We start from the raw sequence: 17070 nt of genomic DNA, 5'->3' as shown, positions 1-17070 counted from the left end.
GGACAGCAGGAGCTGTATGTTCAGCAGCTCCCTTTGTCCAAAAGCAATGCTGGCTTACACAGTACACAGAGAGCCGTCAGGGACCATGGGGGCCTTCAGGCTCCCCACGATTCTCAACGGAGGAGTGGATGCCCTCGATGGGACCAGGACACCCACAGTAGAGACCTGGCCCAGGGGATGGGGTCCCAATGCCAAAGTCGTCCCAGAATGGGGGTTGTGCACTCCAAAAAGTTTTTGAAAAGAAAGGACAGGGCCCTGGGGGATGGGGTCCGTGGGGCTGAAACCCGTCCAGGGAAGGGGGCTATTCAGCCTGCATTCCCTAAAAATAAAACCTTTTTTTTAAAAGCCCAGCAACTTGCTTTCTCCATCACTCCGCAAACGTGTCTCATGGTGCACTGTAGGTTGGTGGATGAAGTCCATTTGCCTCCAGAGGGTCCTTGGGGGTGAACAACCCCTCCTGTTAACTCCAGTAAGTCCCACATTGCTGGATTGCTAAGAGGTTGTCAGAGGCCATGCACCCTTTCTCCAACACTCTGCAAATGCGCCTCCTGGTGCACTGCTGGTTGGGGGATGAAGTCCCCTTGGCTTTTGAAGGCCTCAGGACAAAAGTGGACGTCTTCCCCCCAACCAGTGGAGAAAGGGGGTATGGCCTCTGACAACCTCTTAGCAATCCAGCTGTGTGGGACTTACCGGAGGTAACAGGAGTAGTAGTTGAACCACAAGGATCGTGAAGAGGTAAGGGGACTTCATCCCCTTACTAGTTGTGCACCAGAAGGCACGTTTGCAGAGGGGTGGAGGAAGGGGGCATTGCTTCCGACAACTTCACAGCAATCCTGCTGTGTGGGACTTACTGGAGGTAACAAGAGGGTTAGTTGGCCCTTCAAGGATGTCCTTGGGGGCCAACTACCCCTCCTATAACCTTCAAAAGACTCACACAGCGGGATTGCTAAGAGGTTTTTCGAGGCAATGCCCCCTTTCTCTACCAATTTACAAACACACCTACTGTTGCACTACTGGTTGGGGATAAAGTCTACTTTACTTCTGAGGGACCTTGGAGGCCAAGAAGCCCTCCTGGTACCTCCTGTATGTTGTACACAGCTGGATTACCAAGAACTGGTCAGAGGCCCAGCTCCCTTTCCCCACCACTCCGCAAACACGACTATTACTTGAATAAAACATAGAAATTGACTTAAAAAACAAAGGTTACAGGGACGTTATAGTTAGGAATTAGCATTTAAAAAGCCTTGGAAATTCACTGAAAAAAAGAAAAAGGTTACAGGGACGCTATACTTAGGAAACGGAATTAAAAAAAAACTTTTTTAATTCACTGAAAAAAAAAACGTTACAAATACGTTACAGTTCAGCTCAGGTTTCACTCGTAGAAAACCAGTGAAATTCAGCAGTTATAGTTAGCTGATCTAACTATAACTTGCACCCCTGCAATATACTGCTTATGACCTCACATATTTCAACACTCCTGACATTGTCAGTTACATTACTGATGATATCACTGATGACATCTCAAATTACATCACTGATTACATCATCCAGAAAATGAAAAATGCTCCCACCTCATAGAACCTTTTATACACCCACTCCCACACAACAATTCACAAACCCATTCACAGATCCATACCAGTAATTGCATACCCACTCACCGATTCATAGATCTATACACACATCCACTCACTCACCTATACAGCCACTTATACACCCACTGACTCACTGATACACGCCACTGACACATCCCCTCATATACCCATACAGCCACTCACACACGGAGTCAGTCACCTATAGAGCTACTCACACACCTGCTCACTCATCAGTACAGTCAATCAAACGGCTACATACTTGCCAATACAGTTATACACACAAACACACTTACTCATACAGATACTAAGAGGTACTCACTCACCTATATAGCCACTGACACCATCACACACTCACCCATAGACCCACTCTCACGTTCACTTACTCACCCATACAGTCATTTGTGTATCTCATCACTCACCTATACTGCCTTTGCCATACCCAGTTACTCCCCTATATAGCATTGACACATCCACTCACTCACCCATACAGCCATACATACACTCGCTTAGCCATACCACCCCTCACATATGCAATCACTCACCCATACAGTCACTGACTCACCCACTCACTCATCCAGGCAGACAGTCACACATACACTCATCTACCCACACAGGCACTTAGACACTCACACAGGGACTCAGGCAACCAATCACTCATCCATATAGCCACTCATCTACCCAATCACTCACTCATATAGCCAATTTGACACCAACTCACAGACTGATACAGACATTTACACAATCAGTTACTCGCCCATACATTCCCTGGGACACCTAATCACTCACTTATGCAGACAGTCATGCACCCACTGAATCATCCATACAGGTACTCATACTGATGTACCAATACACCTTGGTATATATATTTGACACTCATAAACTTTTTAAAAAACTTCCAGTCACTGGATGACTATAACTTCTGTGCAACCTTTGGAACCTTTAGTTTTTTCAGTGAATTTCCACGTTTTTTTTTCAAAATTCTATTTCCTAACTATAATGTTGCTGTAAACTTTGATTTTTCCAGTGAATTTTTAAGGTTTTTTAAATGCTCATTTCTAACTATAAAGCCCCTGTAACCTTTGTTTCTTTCAGTGAATTTCTATGTTTTTTAAATTCTATTTCTTAACTATAACGTCCCTGTAACCTTTGGTTATTTTAGTAAATTTCTATGGGTTTTCAAATTCTATTTCCTAACTATAACGTCCGTGTAACCTATGAATTTTTGGGGGAGATTTTTAAGAGTTTTAAATTGTATTTTCTATAATGGGTCTATAACATATATTTTTATAACCTTGTAATTTCTTAAGTGGATTAAGAAGCAACGTTTTTTTTCTTTACATTATTTATAATCGCAACAACGTCATGATACCCACAGTGACGTTGTGAAAGGCACATGTTTTTGAGGAGGTATTAAACAAATATATAGACAGATTTTACTTATTAGCAAACCCTAGTTCTTTAGTAATGTAGAGTTTACATTTGAGTTCGTGTGATGGTATTGTGTAAAACCCTCTTAGGTGTGGTTTTTTATATATTTGCCTAACTTTTATCGATTTTTCATTTAAAAGCCTATTACTTGCCGTTTTGCGTGATCGCGGCGATACCGGAAGTCGTGACAATGGCAATTGTGATGAACACGTGTTTTTAGTGAAGTGCATAACACATATTTATACATATTACATTGTTTTATTCACATTTGGGGCTAAATATCAGTTGATTAACACTTATATTTGACTACTAATTTTCGAATAAATTATTCTGTTCAATTTTTGGTCTTCGAGAAGATGTCAATCATCGCGAAGATCAAGTGACCAGGAAATAAAGGAGTATGATTAAATGATATACTTTTCAACTATAAGAATAGGAAGAACATACCCGTTATTTATCATGAACATTCTTTAAGAGGAGTTCATTGTGAGCAGTTCACTAACACTTGTTGGAGTGTATTTTTGTGTGCATATTTTGGCAACTCAGCCAGAAGAGGGAGATAAGGTGGAACAGCAGGTGGCAATATATCTAATAGAGCTTATTGTGCTAGGACACAAAAGCTTTTCCAAGGATCCTGGGGACAGGATAGTAATATCTCCGCCAGAACGCTGCCTTCTTAAAAATGCTAATAGCAGCAGGACCTGGGTGTCCAATTTTTAATATTTATCAGTCCACCACAATAGTACTTCCACTTGGTAGTGTATACAATAAGAAAATGATATGTGAAAGGTCATAGAGTACCTCACATAAGCATCACCAAGGTAGCTACTGGTAGGGACTCACCAGTTTGCTCACGTTTTTCATCATTGGTGACTTTCTTGACAGTGAAGAAATTAAATAGGTGTCAAACTTATGTTTAGGAGTGTCACCGATGTATGGGGGGCGTTGAGGTGGTGAGGCAATGATTTACTGACCACGGAAGTCTTTTTAAGGTTTATTAGCACGATCAAATAAATTGACATCCATCCGATGTTTATTGGCAATAACCGGCTGGCTTCGGGCTTTCGGGGAGGAAAGGTGTTTTCGGGGTCCGGGCTCTTTAAGAGACTTTGGTGCTTCAGGCAAAGGATCCTCGTGGTCTCTCCGGTAAGACAAAAAAAAGAAAAGAGCCAGAGGTTTTAATGCTCGGGTCCACAATCCAAGCGTTGTAAGAAGGGGGCGGGGTGTTAGGGTTCACCAGGGGCTACCACCAAACTCTCAACTAAAAAAAAATTATTATAGTACGAGTAAGGAGGGAGTGTGAAAGAAAAGTACACAGCCCCGTGACCTCCCAAGACGGCTTCTACCCAGTCCCTCCCCGTGAAAAGGCAAAACGCAGTATGCAGCTCCGTACCTTGCCCACCCACACTTCTCCAGAAGTGTGGCGGGGCGAATCACGGTAACGTTGGCCTCCTGGCTACTCGGTCTTTCTGGTACTGGGGTTTCTGGCTTTGTCCTCAGTTTTTCTTCTTGTCTCGATGTGTTCTCCCTTCAGCTCCTGCTTTCCAACACCAACTCGTCCTCCGGCTTTCGCGCTTCCGTATTCTGCCCGCAGTGTTTTATCCGCCTCTTCCGGGTCCGATAGGCTGAACGAGGATGATGTCAGGACTGAGGTCTCTGCCCCTGGGGAAGCCCAAGCCTCATTAAAGGGGCCGTATGTGTCCTCTGGACGGGGTGGAAATGAACATCCTTTAAGGTCCTCACCCCGCCCGTGCTCGGCAGAGCCCTCGTTACAAGGAGGTGAAGAAAAAGAGAAGATAAAAAGTGATATGTGGAAAGATGAACAAAGAGTACTTGTGTGGTTCTATCCTATCTAACCCCATGGTGAGAAAAATTGCTTCTCCCAGCTAAAATGAGTTGTGACTCACTTGCAAATAAGCCTACTTTATTGGATCCCATGAGACCACTCAGGTTAAAAAAGGAACAGCATGCTTCAGACCACTTCAATTAGGAAAGGCCCACATGCTTCATTGCCAAATACCTTGGGGCAATTTCATCAGGGCTCTGGGCCAGTTTTCCCCTCACTGATACTTCAATCTGAGCCACGGGTGACAGGTGGTTGCCATCAGAGTTCATATGGGCAAGATATCTCCAGGGGAGTGTTCTCAGTTCTTTAGCCACACATCCCCTATAGACACATGCGGTCGGCACCCGTCAACCACGTAGGGACGCAAGTCCAACTTCACTCCAAATAGGACATGAAAGTCCATGGCAGCAAGAGCTTCTATGTCCAGTTGATGAGAGCAAAGACACAGGTGCATTTTTATCGTTGATTTGATGGTGGTATAGTCTACTATACTCTGGTCCCAGTTCTCAATGGTTAGGTGCAGTTGCTCCTTCTTTCCTGTTCTTGTTATATAGATTTTGTCCAATGTTATTCTTTCTCATAGTTTGAATTTTATTTCCATTATTTTGTAATCTTTGGAAATGTCCACATATGTTTTTAAGAATTTATCAGTAGCTCTTGTTTCATTCACCCCTTTTTTTGCATATTTCCACTTTTGTGTCTCAGTTCTGCAGAAATACTGTAGGTGGGTCTTTTGCTTTTTCCTCTGAACTTTTGTAGGCATTCTCACTGTCTGCGGTTATGTAGATATTATTTTATAAAATAAAATAAGTATATTTAAATTTTTACTCTAGCCAATGAATCAACTACTTTACTACTGACTTACACACAATAAAAAATAGTTTTTATGTTATTTTGCAGTTTTAAATCAACAGATGAACCTAGCTATATATCTACATGCACTTACTTAAAGCAAACCTCAGGGAAAACGCAAAACTTCATTTATTGGTTACCTTTTATCATTATAGCACTCTCTCCTACAACACAACTGCACCATATGTGAATTCTCACTTATACATGGTGAAAGACCAGTTTAGCACTTCTGTAGTAAATCTTAAAATGAACATCAACCAAAGTGCAGAAGTACAGACTGTGACTCAACCCTGTAAATCCAAAAAGACAAAATAATAGCTATTTATGCACTCCTCTACAACTGTGTCAGTGGTGTATTTAGTATCTCAGTACTTTTCTACTTGAATGCATCACATTTAATTTTGGTAAACACATTATTCTCTATCAAGGCATATAGCTCACTAATTCATCCGAGTACATGCAAAGAGTGTGCCACAGCTTGCATATATAATTCACCAGATGGTTCTAAAAGACTTCATATTCTTCATCAAAACTTGTAAATACATATGTTTGTGGTTGAATATTTTAATACTCCCTGGATGATTGAATGAGTGCACAGGTAGTGCCTAGGTGATTCCCTGAGGATACAGGTATTGCCTGGATCATTCCCTGTGTATATGAGAACTCCATGAGTCGTTCCATATCTGCATAGTTACTGCCCACGTGTTTGCATGAGTGTATCAGTACTATCTGAGTGTTTGGATGAGTGCATGAGTACTGCCTTAATTATTAGATAAATGCATGACCAATGCCTCAATAATTCAATTCATGCATAGATAGTGGTTGAATGATTAAATGAGTTCAACTCTAGTGCCTGGATGATTGCAGAAGTGCATAGATAGTATATAGGTGATTTAAAGAGTGCATGGATAGTGCATACGTGATTGTTTTACTACATGCATACCACCTAGCAGACTATATGCGTGCTGTTGCCTATGTGTTTTTGGTTCAGTGAACAGGTTGTGCCTGGATGTTTAGATAAGTACATAAGTAGTGCCTGGATAATTGAATGGGTGCATCAGTAGTGCCAGGCTGATTAGATGACTGCATGACTAGTGCCTGAGTGATTGCATGAGTCCATTATTAAAGCTTGAGTGATTGGATGAAAGCAAGTGAACTGCTGGGGTGATTGCAATATTGATAGAGTATTGCCTCAGTAATTGTATGAGTGCATAGATACGTGATGGGTGATAAGTTCACTGCAATGGTACTCCCTGCATAATTAGATGAGTGCATGAGTAGTGCCTGAGTATTTGGATGAGTGCATGAATTGTACCTCACTATTTCAATAAGTACATTGATTGTAAGTGGGTGTTTGCATGAGTGCATGCGTTGTGCCTAGGTGTTTGAATGACTGCATATTTGCAGCCTTGGTGATTGTATAAGTGAATGGTTAGTGCCTGGGTAATTGGATGAATGCATGGGTAGTGCCTGCATAGTTCAATGACTCCATAATTAGTGCGGGTGGAATTGCAAGAGTGCATGTTTAGTTCCTGGGTGATTGAATAAGTGTGTGGATAGTGCTTGAGTGATTTGATGACTGCCTGTGTAGTAGCTGGGTGATTGGATGAGTGCCTGAGTGGTGCCTGGCTGACTGTGAAAGTACCTCCATTGCTGTTAGATACATACCAGTTGTGACTATATCTGTGACTTATTGTTTAAGTCATTCTGTCAGTGTCAAACTAATTTTATTGGCATATCTATCCTTTTCTACTGACCGATGTGTGAGTGAAGTCTACATATCACACTTGATATATAATTGAATACATGGCTGTCTAGGAGTATACATTGCTCTGTTATTCAGTGTGCAGATGCATCACTAACTTTCTAAAACTGAAAACAACAATTCTAATTTTTTCAAAGCACAAATATTTTTCTTAATGGTATACCTACATCATTTCTCAAATTTTCTTGTGTTTTTAAAACATATATTCAGCATTGTTCAAAGAAAAGCTAGCACTCAGAACTCTCAAGAGACATTCTGCACTATTAACACCTCCTTAATTTTAAACAGAGCATGTTTAAAGAAATGCACTACCCTCACCATATACATGGAATTTGCAACAGCCGTATAAAACATAGATCACCATGTCAACATATATGTGATTTCACAACCGATCTACACCTCCAGGCAATCTTTCCAAAAGGAAATAGTTCTCTACATTTTTAACTAAACTCAAGAGTCTCATCGTACATACAACTATCCGCAACCAGAAAAAACATACCCCATCATCTAAACATATGCCAATCGGTTATATAGGTTAAAAACCACATTGACATACACTTGCTACTACATACCTTGAAAATTGTACTACTTTATAATTCCTAGAAAGGCTCAGAAAATGTTTTTATCTTGTATTTATGACTACAAGTTAGCAAATGAAATAATGTCTTTCATTTTAGACTACTCTGTCTCCACTTGTAAATGGTTAGCATCTGTTAACCTTTTTTTCTCTTTTTCAAAATGAGTTTCCCGTCTCAGCATGTTTCAAAGGTTTCCGCGATGATTGCAGAGTAATCGGGAAACAAGACGGGAGTCTACACCGATATTTAGCTTCTGTTTTTTTATTTAAATGCAACAAAATAGTTTATTACATAGTCCAGAGTTGTAAATTCAAGTTTACCATTACTTAAATTGTGTCATAACTTCTCAACTTTAAAAAAACGTCTGCCTCTTTAACACCCTTCCCCCAATACACTCTTCGCTCAGTGTACCTATTAACCCAGTTGAACTAGTAGGTCACAAGTTCACAGCACATTCTAGAAGGAATATGCTACTTCCAAATGAGATACAGCATGTGTGGTTTACTCCACAGATTCAAAGGCATATCCATGTCTGTATTACATTTCTTTTTTTAAACTGCCAATATTGGGTCTTCTAGCTATTACATCCAATACACTACCTAATTGTATTCACTTACATGCTGACAGCATCCAATGAAATATATACCTCGCTTTTAACTGCTATTCACTTGGAAAGCTACCTCATTTAGCTCCAGTCTTTTCCTGACTGCTATTGCTTCTTCACTTCAAAATTCTTAGAGCATACATTTTTCGCCACAGCTATTTCTTATGGGCTAAAGAGGCTGCAAAGAAGAGCGGTATTGACAGGGACTTGTGTTTGTCAAATGTGGAGATTACTTGATTTGGTCAGAGAGGTTAAAAGTTTCATCAGTTGCTGGCTTTGGTTATGGATTGCTGAGCTCCTCGCCTTATGATTGTGCAGTGTGGTGGCAATGTCCTTGGCACATTGACTGGGGTGGGCTGGAAATCCTAATGAAGGATACCTGTGCAGAACTGGTGTCACTTTTCCCTCACTTAGTGTACTCTAATATATGCCAAAGACAGAAATGTCAGGGGTCAAATCAATTCTGTCCACAGATTAACAAAGCCAGCAAATGTGTTATTAACACTGATTCCGCTTTCCTGAGAGACCATTATATGGGCTCTATATACAACAACAATGTATGTTTAAAATGCACGGAATCTATAGAAGTGATTGAGTTCACTTTACAAACAAAGGGAACAGGGTGTTTCTAAGCAACCTCCAACTCTGCATACAGTCTTCTCTGTAGCTGTTTTGGATACACTCTCAGCACAAAGGCTCTTGTCAGAGCCACCGAAGAGCAGAACATTGTGTTCCATTTCTTGCTCAATTTTATAAGCAACATGGATGAACCCACTATAGACAACCCTGTAACACTTATAGTGGTGGGCACCACATAGGTTTGTAAGAAAAACCCTCACCCCCCAAACTAGTTGGTGGCATACTTCATCATCGGGTTCACAGCTGGGTAGTCAAATGCTACCCAGCTGTGCTACAATGCCTGATTACAGCAGTGCAGGATTTTGTGGTAGTGTGTGGTGAAGTGGTGAAATTTAAACATATCACTGGGAATTCTTACTGACCATTTTTTTTCCCAGTGGCCCAGGATATATTAAAAACAAAGATGAGGATAAACATGAAGATTAATAATTGGTCTTCATTATCCTGTTGGTCAACATGTTTCAGCCTCTTTGAAAAATTGTTGAGGCTTACTTCAGGACCCCATTAAAGTGAAGTAGTGTTAAGTGAAAATGTGCAAGTGGCAAAAATAGGCCATGTGTATCTTTATGCAGCACACACGCTAAGGTGTGCTGTGCATGCTGTGGTTTGACCGTACTTATGGACCCACTGCTAGGATTTACCTGTAAAATAAAAATGACAAGTAAATGGACAAACAACAAACAGTTCAAAACGTGATTGGTGTCATTTACTCCGTTATATTTAAGTCCAACACTTGCCCCTATGTGTGGTGGTCAAGGGCACTTGTTTGAGTCGATCAATGACGTGTGTCAACATTCAAACTTCAAACATGCAACACATTTTCAATATGCACCTGATCATGTCTGTTCTTTCTTGTGTACATGCGTACCTATATCTATATGGCATATTGGTGACTGGTTACTACATGTGTCACTCTGTATTTATCTCAGAATGGCCACTTACATCTTGTAACGCGGCTACTCACATGAACTATCAGTGGTTTCCAAACTGTGTGCAAGTATGATTATTTGTGTGCATATATTACTCTTTTCTCATATACATATAATTACATTTACTATGGGATTCTCGTAGCTTGTCAGATCCTGGGAGGAGCTTACACCTTTATCCACCCAGTGTTGAAAAAGTAATTGAGACCAAGAAGACAGCTGTTAGTGTCAGCAAGTAGTTTTGGCATATGAAAGATGCACGTAGCCTCTATCTGGTAACGCGATTCTGGTTACATGGATGCCAGCCCCTAAGAAAAAATGGGTGAAAGACTTTACTTTGTCAAGGTAGAGCGCCCGCTGCCACACCTACTCTGGTCTCCTCGGGATCGCGATGATGCCCATGTGGGGACCGGTGTTGATTTAAAGTGAGTGTCGCTTGAAACTAAGGGTGGGGAGATCACGCGGATATGTCAGCGTGTGTAAATGTGACATGACACATTGGTGTGCGCGTTTGCGTGATGCTTAGACACCCGTATGTAAAAAGCTGGTGTGCGCACTTGATCACGGTGACAATGGTTTTACGTAGACAACAATGTTTGGTGGATTACAGGAATATTTCCATCTACGGTCATCATTTTCTTGTTTAATACATTCTTTGAGAATTTTTTAAATACGCGATGATTGCAATCATGTTGGGAACTCACAAAACAAAAGCAGACATTCAATGACCACCAGCACATCCAAAAATATTAACTAAAAAAGTCCTTTATAAACACTTTGCTACACATATTACCATACACATGCTTCTTTAAAAACATTTTTAAATTCATGTTTTTGTACAAAATTTCTTTAAAGTCCATCTTTAAGACCTATCTCCGTTTTGGCGGTTATTTGGGAAGTCAGGACGACGCCGTTAATCGCGACGATCGCGCCATTTCCATAAAGTGAAAAACAATATATGCACACATATTACAGTATTTTACATACTAGAGGTTTATTACTGTACACTCCAAACTCATGTTTTTCTAGAACAATCATCTCTAAAACCTATTTTCCGTTTTCGCAGTGAGGCTGGAGATCGCAATGACGTCAGTAAATCAATCCTCGCGGATACGTCACGAAAGCAGAAAACAAAAGCAGGAATTCTATAGCCACCACCACATAAAAAAATGACAACTTTATAATTAATTCTAACCATCACACTAGATAACTCACTATCTAAATACCTCTATAAAAAGCATTTATCAGAATCTCAATATCTCTATAAAAATGTGTATTAAATATTCACTGTACAAGGGAGGCTGTGCTGGCGATGGCGGTGTGTGTGGCGAATATCTTGTGCGGCTAAAAGAATCATAACTTGTGTCACTAACACTTAGATTCCTAGTAGATAAAATGTTGGTTGCAACTTCCTTTTCGGGTTGCGTCCAGACAATCACAGCATTCCTGTTAACGCACACAGTCGAGATATTACTTAATTTTCAACTTAAATTTCTCAAAAACGTATGAACGGATTTCCACAAAATAACAAAAAGCACAATCTGTGTAATAACATCTACCTTTCTGCCAAATTTGTAGTAACTCCATCCAGCAGTTCAAGCTGTAGGTGTGGCTTAAGTTTCCTATGGGAATTAACATCACAAATGCACCTTTTTATTCATGCCCCAATTTCTCAGTTCCCACTGCATGGTACACCCCCAAACTTTCCATGACACACAGAACCTACCTGGACAATTTTTGGAAACACTTCATGAAGATTGGTCAAACAATGTCAAAGTTATAGACAAATCAAAAAATGCTTTTTCTATTGAAGCGAGGTCCTAACTAAAACTACTTACTGGCGACCGCCAGTAAGTAATATATATACATATTTATATCAGTAGCAAATCTCTTGACATAAGAGAAGAAGTGGGCACTCCAGGCGAGGTAATGGTTTACAGATTTTTATTCAAGTGTATCCATTCTCTGGCGCGTTTTGGCTGGTACATATAGTGAATCAGTAATTGTGGTGTTATGTCAGTGTTGGTTACCCAGCCTACTTTGTGTCTTCACAGCTGCCCTGCCAATGGAGATGTGAGCATCCAGGTGGTATCGAATGGAGAATCCCTGCAAGTTCGATTCAGTATTGCGGTGTTCGGCTTTCAATCGACATCCTCAGCATACATTTACTGCAGTGCCCGCTTGTGTCTGAGGGCGTCACAGCAGTGCAACGGGGTGAGTACTGAGGAGAGAAAGTCAAGGAGAGTACTGACTGAATGGGTCAGCTGGAGTGAATACTGAGGGAGCAACTGAGGAGAGTACATAGGGGAAATCCAGCTGGGAGCAAAATGTGTGAGTAGGGAAAGACAGCCTATGAGTATCACGGGAGAAACACATGGTGAGCACTTAAGGGTAACCACTTGAGTGACTATTAAGGGACACAAATGGGGGAGAAAACAAGGGTGTACTGCCAGGGGAAATCGAAGCAAAAAGGAGTGTGTAACATAGGCCCCTTCATGAGATGCTTACTCGCCAACTTCCCACAGCCTTTGCATATATAAGTGATAGATAGCCTAATTGATATTCTATGGGCCCTGCTACAATAATCACAGGTGGATTCTCCATTGTGCCACACCCCTGGTATCAGGTGCTGATGCCATTGCTGGAGTAAAAACTAAAGGGAACAAATGGAATGTGTATTTTTGTGGGACAATCAATGTGAGTTTTAGGAAGACAAAAAGGATAAATGATGTGGGGTACAAAAGGGATGAATACTCACACTCACATATACATGGCTATCTTTAACATTAGGCATAGATCCATCCCTCCTAGACCTATGTCAGACATCCCAGGGGTTTTAATATCCACCAGTTTAAAGAGCACTTACTTACTGGGATCTAAGCAGGCATGGCTGCTTGTACTTCACTATTATTTCACAACATAAGAAGTCTGTAACATTAGTAATCTCCTTGAATTCAGAAAGAGTCTTAAAATCCAGGTCTTCTAAGAGACAACCTGTTACTTTGATGATGTTCAGCACTTGTACACTCGCTGTGTCTTGAGTGCTCCACAAAGACCAATGGTATGCAATTGAAGTCTCCTGGGCTGCCCTACATATTAATCATGTTGGACCCGGCCCTTTAGGCAAGTTCACCCCGAGACTTTTTGCTTTTTCCTAGCCTGTTTCTGGAACCTGGTGGTGGTGATTTTAGGCCTCTGTGCCCTTTTCACTGTGTTACAGTGTAAAGTGCTTGAGCTCTCTGTGTATGTGTGGTGAGTGACCTGCCCTCCCATAGGAATGAATGGGGAATATGTATGCCCATGGTAGTTCCTGATGTGTGGGGAGTGCATGGGCGAGTTTGATATGTGCGAACTTGTGAGATTGAATGCTGCGTAATGGTATATGCGGCATGAGTGTGTCTAGTCTAGAAGTGCCAGTTTTAGAAGTTGGCATATTTGTGTAATTTGTGTCTGGCGTGTGATTGGCTGGTGAGCCTGGGTCAGGAGTGCCTGGGCCTGCTTGTGGATTGACTGTCTGGTTTGAGGGTGACAGGGGCTGGAGAGCCCAGGAGGTTGTCTGAGTCAGCCCATGGATGAAAGGCAGCATCTGCTGCCAGGGAAGTGGGAGGAGATGGCACCTGATAGTGAAGGGCTGTGCCTGCCAAACCACAATGCTGGCTCCACCCCCCGCTGGGCGACTGTCACCTCTGTCCCTGATACTGACAGGACTTCCCTATAACCAGTTCTAGCTGGTTCTCACCCTGCCTACACAAAGACTTCAAAGACTTTTCTGTGTATAAGAAGGGGCTGTGTCCCCTTCCAATTTGTCTTGTTTATAACTTGAATCTGCCAGGGGCATGCTGCTGCTGGGGCTCAGGGGAATCCCTGGGCACTGCCCAGCCCCTGGACCTCTGATGGACTTTCCTGGACTCCTGGGGGACCCCTCTGCCTTGCTGGGCTGATGGGGGGACTTGGCTTTGCCCCCGGGAATCTCTGGGACCTTTTGCAGCCTGGAGAAGCTGCATTTTCCTTGTTAGGGGCTATGCTGCTCCCTCTTTGTGATTTCAGGACTGCCTGGAAGGACCTTGTTGCTGGACTGTGTGTCCTAATTTGCTGGGGAACTTTTGGCGCTGTTTTGCCCCCCTGAAGCTGCGAAGAGATCGTGAAACCCTGTAGTTTGACTGCTTAGCGCACTGGCTGCTCTCTAATTTGAGTGAGGGCACTGCGCTGACCCAGCCTGCTGTGTGGCCAAGATCGACGTATTCATCGACACGTGTGGGGTGCAAATCGGAGACTTGTGGGCCTCTCCAGCGCAAGGAGCGCTGAAAAACAGTTGTGGGCCGTGTCACCGTCGCAGACCGCGGTCAGTAACCCCCGTGGAAGTGCCCCGTATCTTGCCGGTGTTTACGCTTCGAAGATCGAGCCCGCCGCGCTCTGATTGGGTGAGAGAGCCGAGCCCCCTCACCAGAGCCGCGATGGGATTGGCTGGTGGAGCATAGCATCATCGGCGAGGCCGCGCTGTCATTGGTCGGCGGCCTCGCGTTCAGAGGGGCTCGTCACGGGAGCCGCGACGGGATTGGCTGCCTTGACTGAAGCTGCTGGAAGAGCCGAGGAAGGCGGCTGTTGCTCACGGGGCTCCCGTGAGGAGGAGGGAGCCCCGGGAAGAGGAGAAGATGCGTGGCCTGCTGCTGGGGCTCCCGTGTGCTGAGGGAGCCACGGCGAGAGAGAGAGAAGGCCTACGTGAGGCTCCCTGAATGGAGGGAGAGCCTCGAGTGAGGAGAGCCCCCGCTCGCCAGCAACCGGTGAGTGGGGCAGAAGAGAGGGAGGGGCGCCGGGACACATTGTCGGTGTCCGCCCCCCCAGAAGCACGAGCTCGCTCTCCTCGTTCGTGTGAAGCCACGAGGGCTTCAAGGGCGGCCCCAGTTGGCAGTGGGTCGCCCCAACGTGTGTGAGCCCAGAGAGGCTCTAGGGGGCCATTTTCGATTTACGAGCCCAGCGAGGCTCGAGGACCATTTCGTGTTGAAAGGCCCAGAGTCAGGGCGGCCCCGATTGGCAGTGGGTCACCCCAACATTGTAGAGCCTTGAGAAGGCTCTGAGGGGGCATTTCTTTGTGTAGAGCCCCGAGGCTAAAGGGGGCACAGTTGTTTCCAGAGCCTGTGTGGCTCCAGCAGTGGCGCAGTTTGCGCCTAAGGGCCAGTGAGGGCCCTGGCGCAGTTTTGAAGTTCCCCAGCTGCCCAGCAATTAGTGGGCAGCTGCACCGTTTAGGTTTTGGGATGTTCTCAGGTGCCCAGCAAGTAGTGGGCACCTGCTACGTTTAGGTTTTGCGCCAGTGTCGCACCCCTGGACTGGCGCTGCATGGCAGCGCGCCCTGACATTGGACACAGGGCGTCTGAGCCCCAACAAGGCCAGTTGGCCTAGGGACTGCCACAGGTAGTGGCTTATGTAAGTTTTGCGCAATTGTATGGTTATTGCACCTCTGAATGTGTTTTCTTGCATCATGTGTTATTCCTGCACCTCTGAATGTTTTAGGCATCATGTGTCTTCTTGCGCTGCACCCCTGAATGTGTTTCATGCATCATGGGTAATGTGTTCTTGTTTATACCCCTAGGTGCTGTGTGATACTTAGGTGGTTGTTCTTTTAGTACAGGTGGTCCTAGTGAGGTCCTGGTACCTGTTCCCAGTAGTTACTGGATGTATTTTATAACTTTTATCTTTGTGCTATACTTATTCTAAGTTCTAAAAGTGTTGATTATGACAGTGGCCCATGTGGCCCTGTCTTGTAAATAATCCCATGTGAATATTGCCCATGCCAGTTGGCACCATGTATATTGTGTGATACTATCTGATGTGTTTTTACAATACAAAAGTTATTTTATAAATAACCTTGTGTGGAGTTTCTTTTGTGGTGTGCCTAGTATGTTGTTGCTGTTGTGTGCTGGCGCAAATGCTTTACACATTGCCTCCGAGTTTAGCCTTACTGCTTGTGCCAAGCTACCAAGGGGGTGAGCAGGGGTTATCTTGGCGTGTGACTTCCTTGCCCTGACTAGAATGGTGGTTTCTGCCTGGCTTCGGCGTCAGCCTTAGCCTTAGCCTACCAGAAATAGCCAGTTCTAACAAATCATCTCTAAAAGTAAAGTTTAGGTAAGTTCGGGTCAATGTGGTTTACCAAGCTCCATTAACGTCCATTTCTACACAGATGGGAGTTCTGTTCTAGGCCTGCAGTGCAGCTGGTTGGAGACACCAGATGTGTTATAATCCGTGGATCCTACTTAACAACTTACATATTAACCTGTTCTGGAAGCCCTGAAGATCTTTATAAGCCTGGGCAGGCACCACCGGGTCAGCGTCACAACACATCAATCCTGTGTTTTCTTAGCCCTTTCAAGATCAGATGAACCGGGGGAGGTCTTTTATCTAAGCTTTTTCACAATTTAACCACACTTTGCACCATGGGCATATGATATTAGTCACATTTCCATTTCTGACAGACATGGCAGGTATCTGTTTGAGAAGCTTAATGGTCAATGATGTATTCGGGCTAACACTGAGACTGCTCTGGGAGAGCAAAAAGGCTTGTCTAAACAACAACCAAGCACTCCGTGTTTTGAACCTGTATCTTGTCTAACTGAAAATGAGATGCAACAGTAGTACACATTAGGTTTTGGGGTGCTATGGACATTTTTTCAGATGCCACTCAAAACAGCATTTTCAAGGTGTGGTGACTGAATTGGACAACATTTTCATATACCAAAAAATGATTTCCGTACTGGTCAATAGAAGTGCTGTGAAACAAGTCACAGTACTTGACTGGACCTTTACACTGTTCATTACCCATGAGATGATCTTAAAAAGACTAGACAA

General features: G+C 43.3%; 1 protein-coding gene across 1 annotated transcript in view; it reads left to right on the top strand.

Annotated features, from left to right (window-relative positions):
* Positions 1-12510, top strand: part of LOC147733123 (uromodulin-like) — a 270223-nt gene extending 257713 nt beyond the window's left edge. Inside the window, exon 6 of the mRNA XM_086955856.1 lies at positions 12285-12510. Within this exon, the coding sequence (XP_086811982.1) occupies positions 12285-12510 (226 nt within the window). The remainder of the gene's footprint in view (positions 1-12284) is intronic.
* The last annotated feature ends 4560 nt before the right edge of the window (positions 12511-17070 follow it).

This window comes from Lissotriton vulgaris, chromosome 2_1 (assembly GCF_964263255.1).
Source record: "Lissotriton vulgaris chromosome 2_1, aLisVul1.2, whole genome shotgun sequence".
NCBI lineage: Eukaryota > Metazoa > Chordata > Amphibia > Caudata > Salamandridae > Lissotriton > Lissotriton vulgaris.
This window is presented reverse-complemented; position numbering and strand designations above follow the sequence as displayed.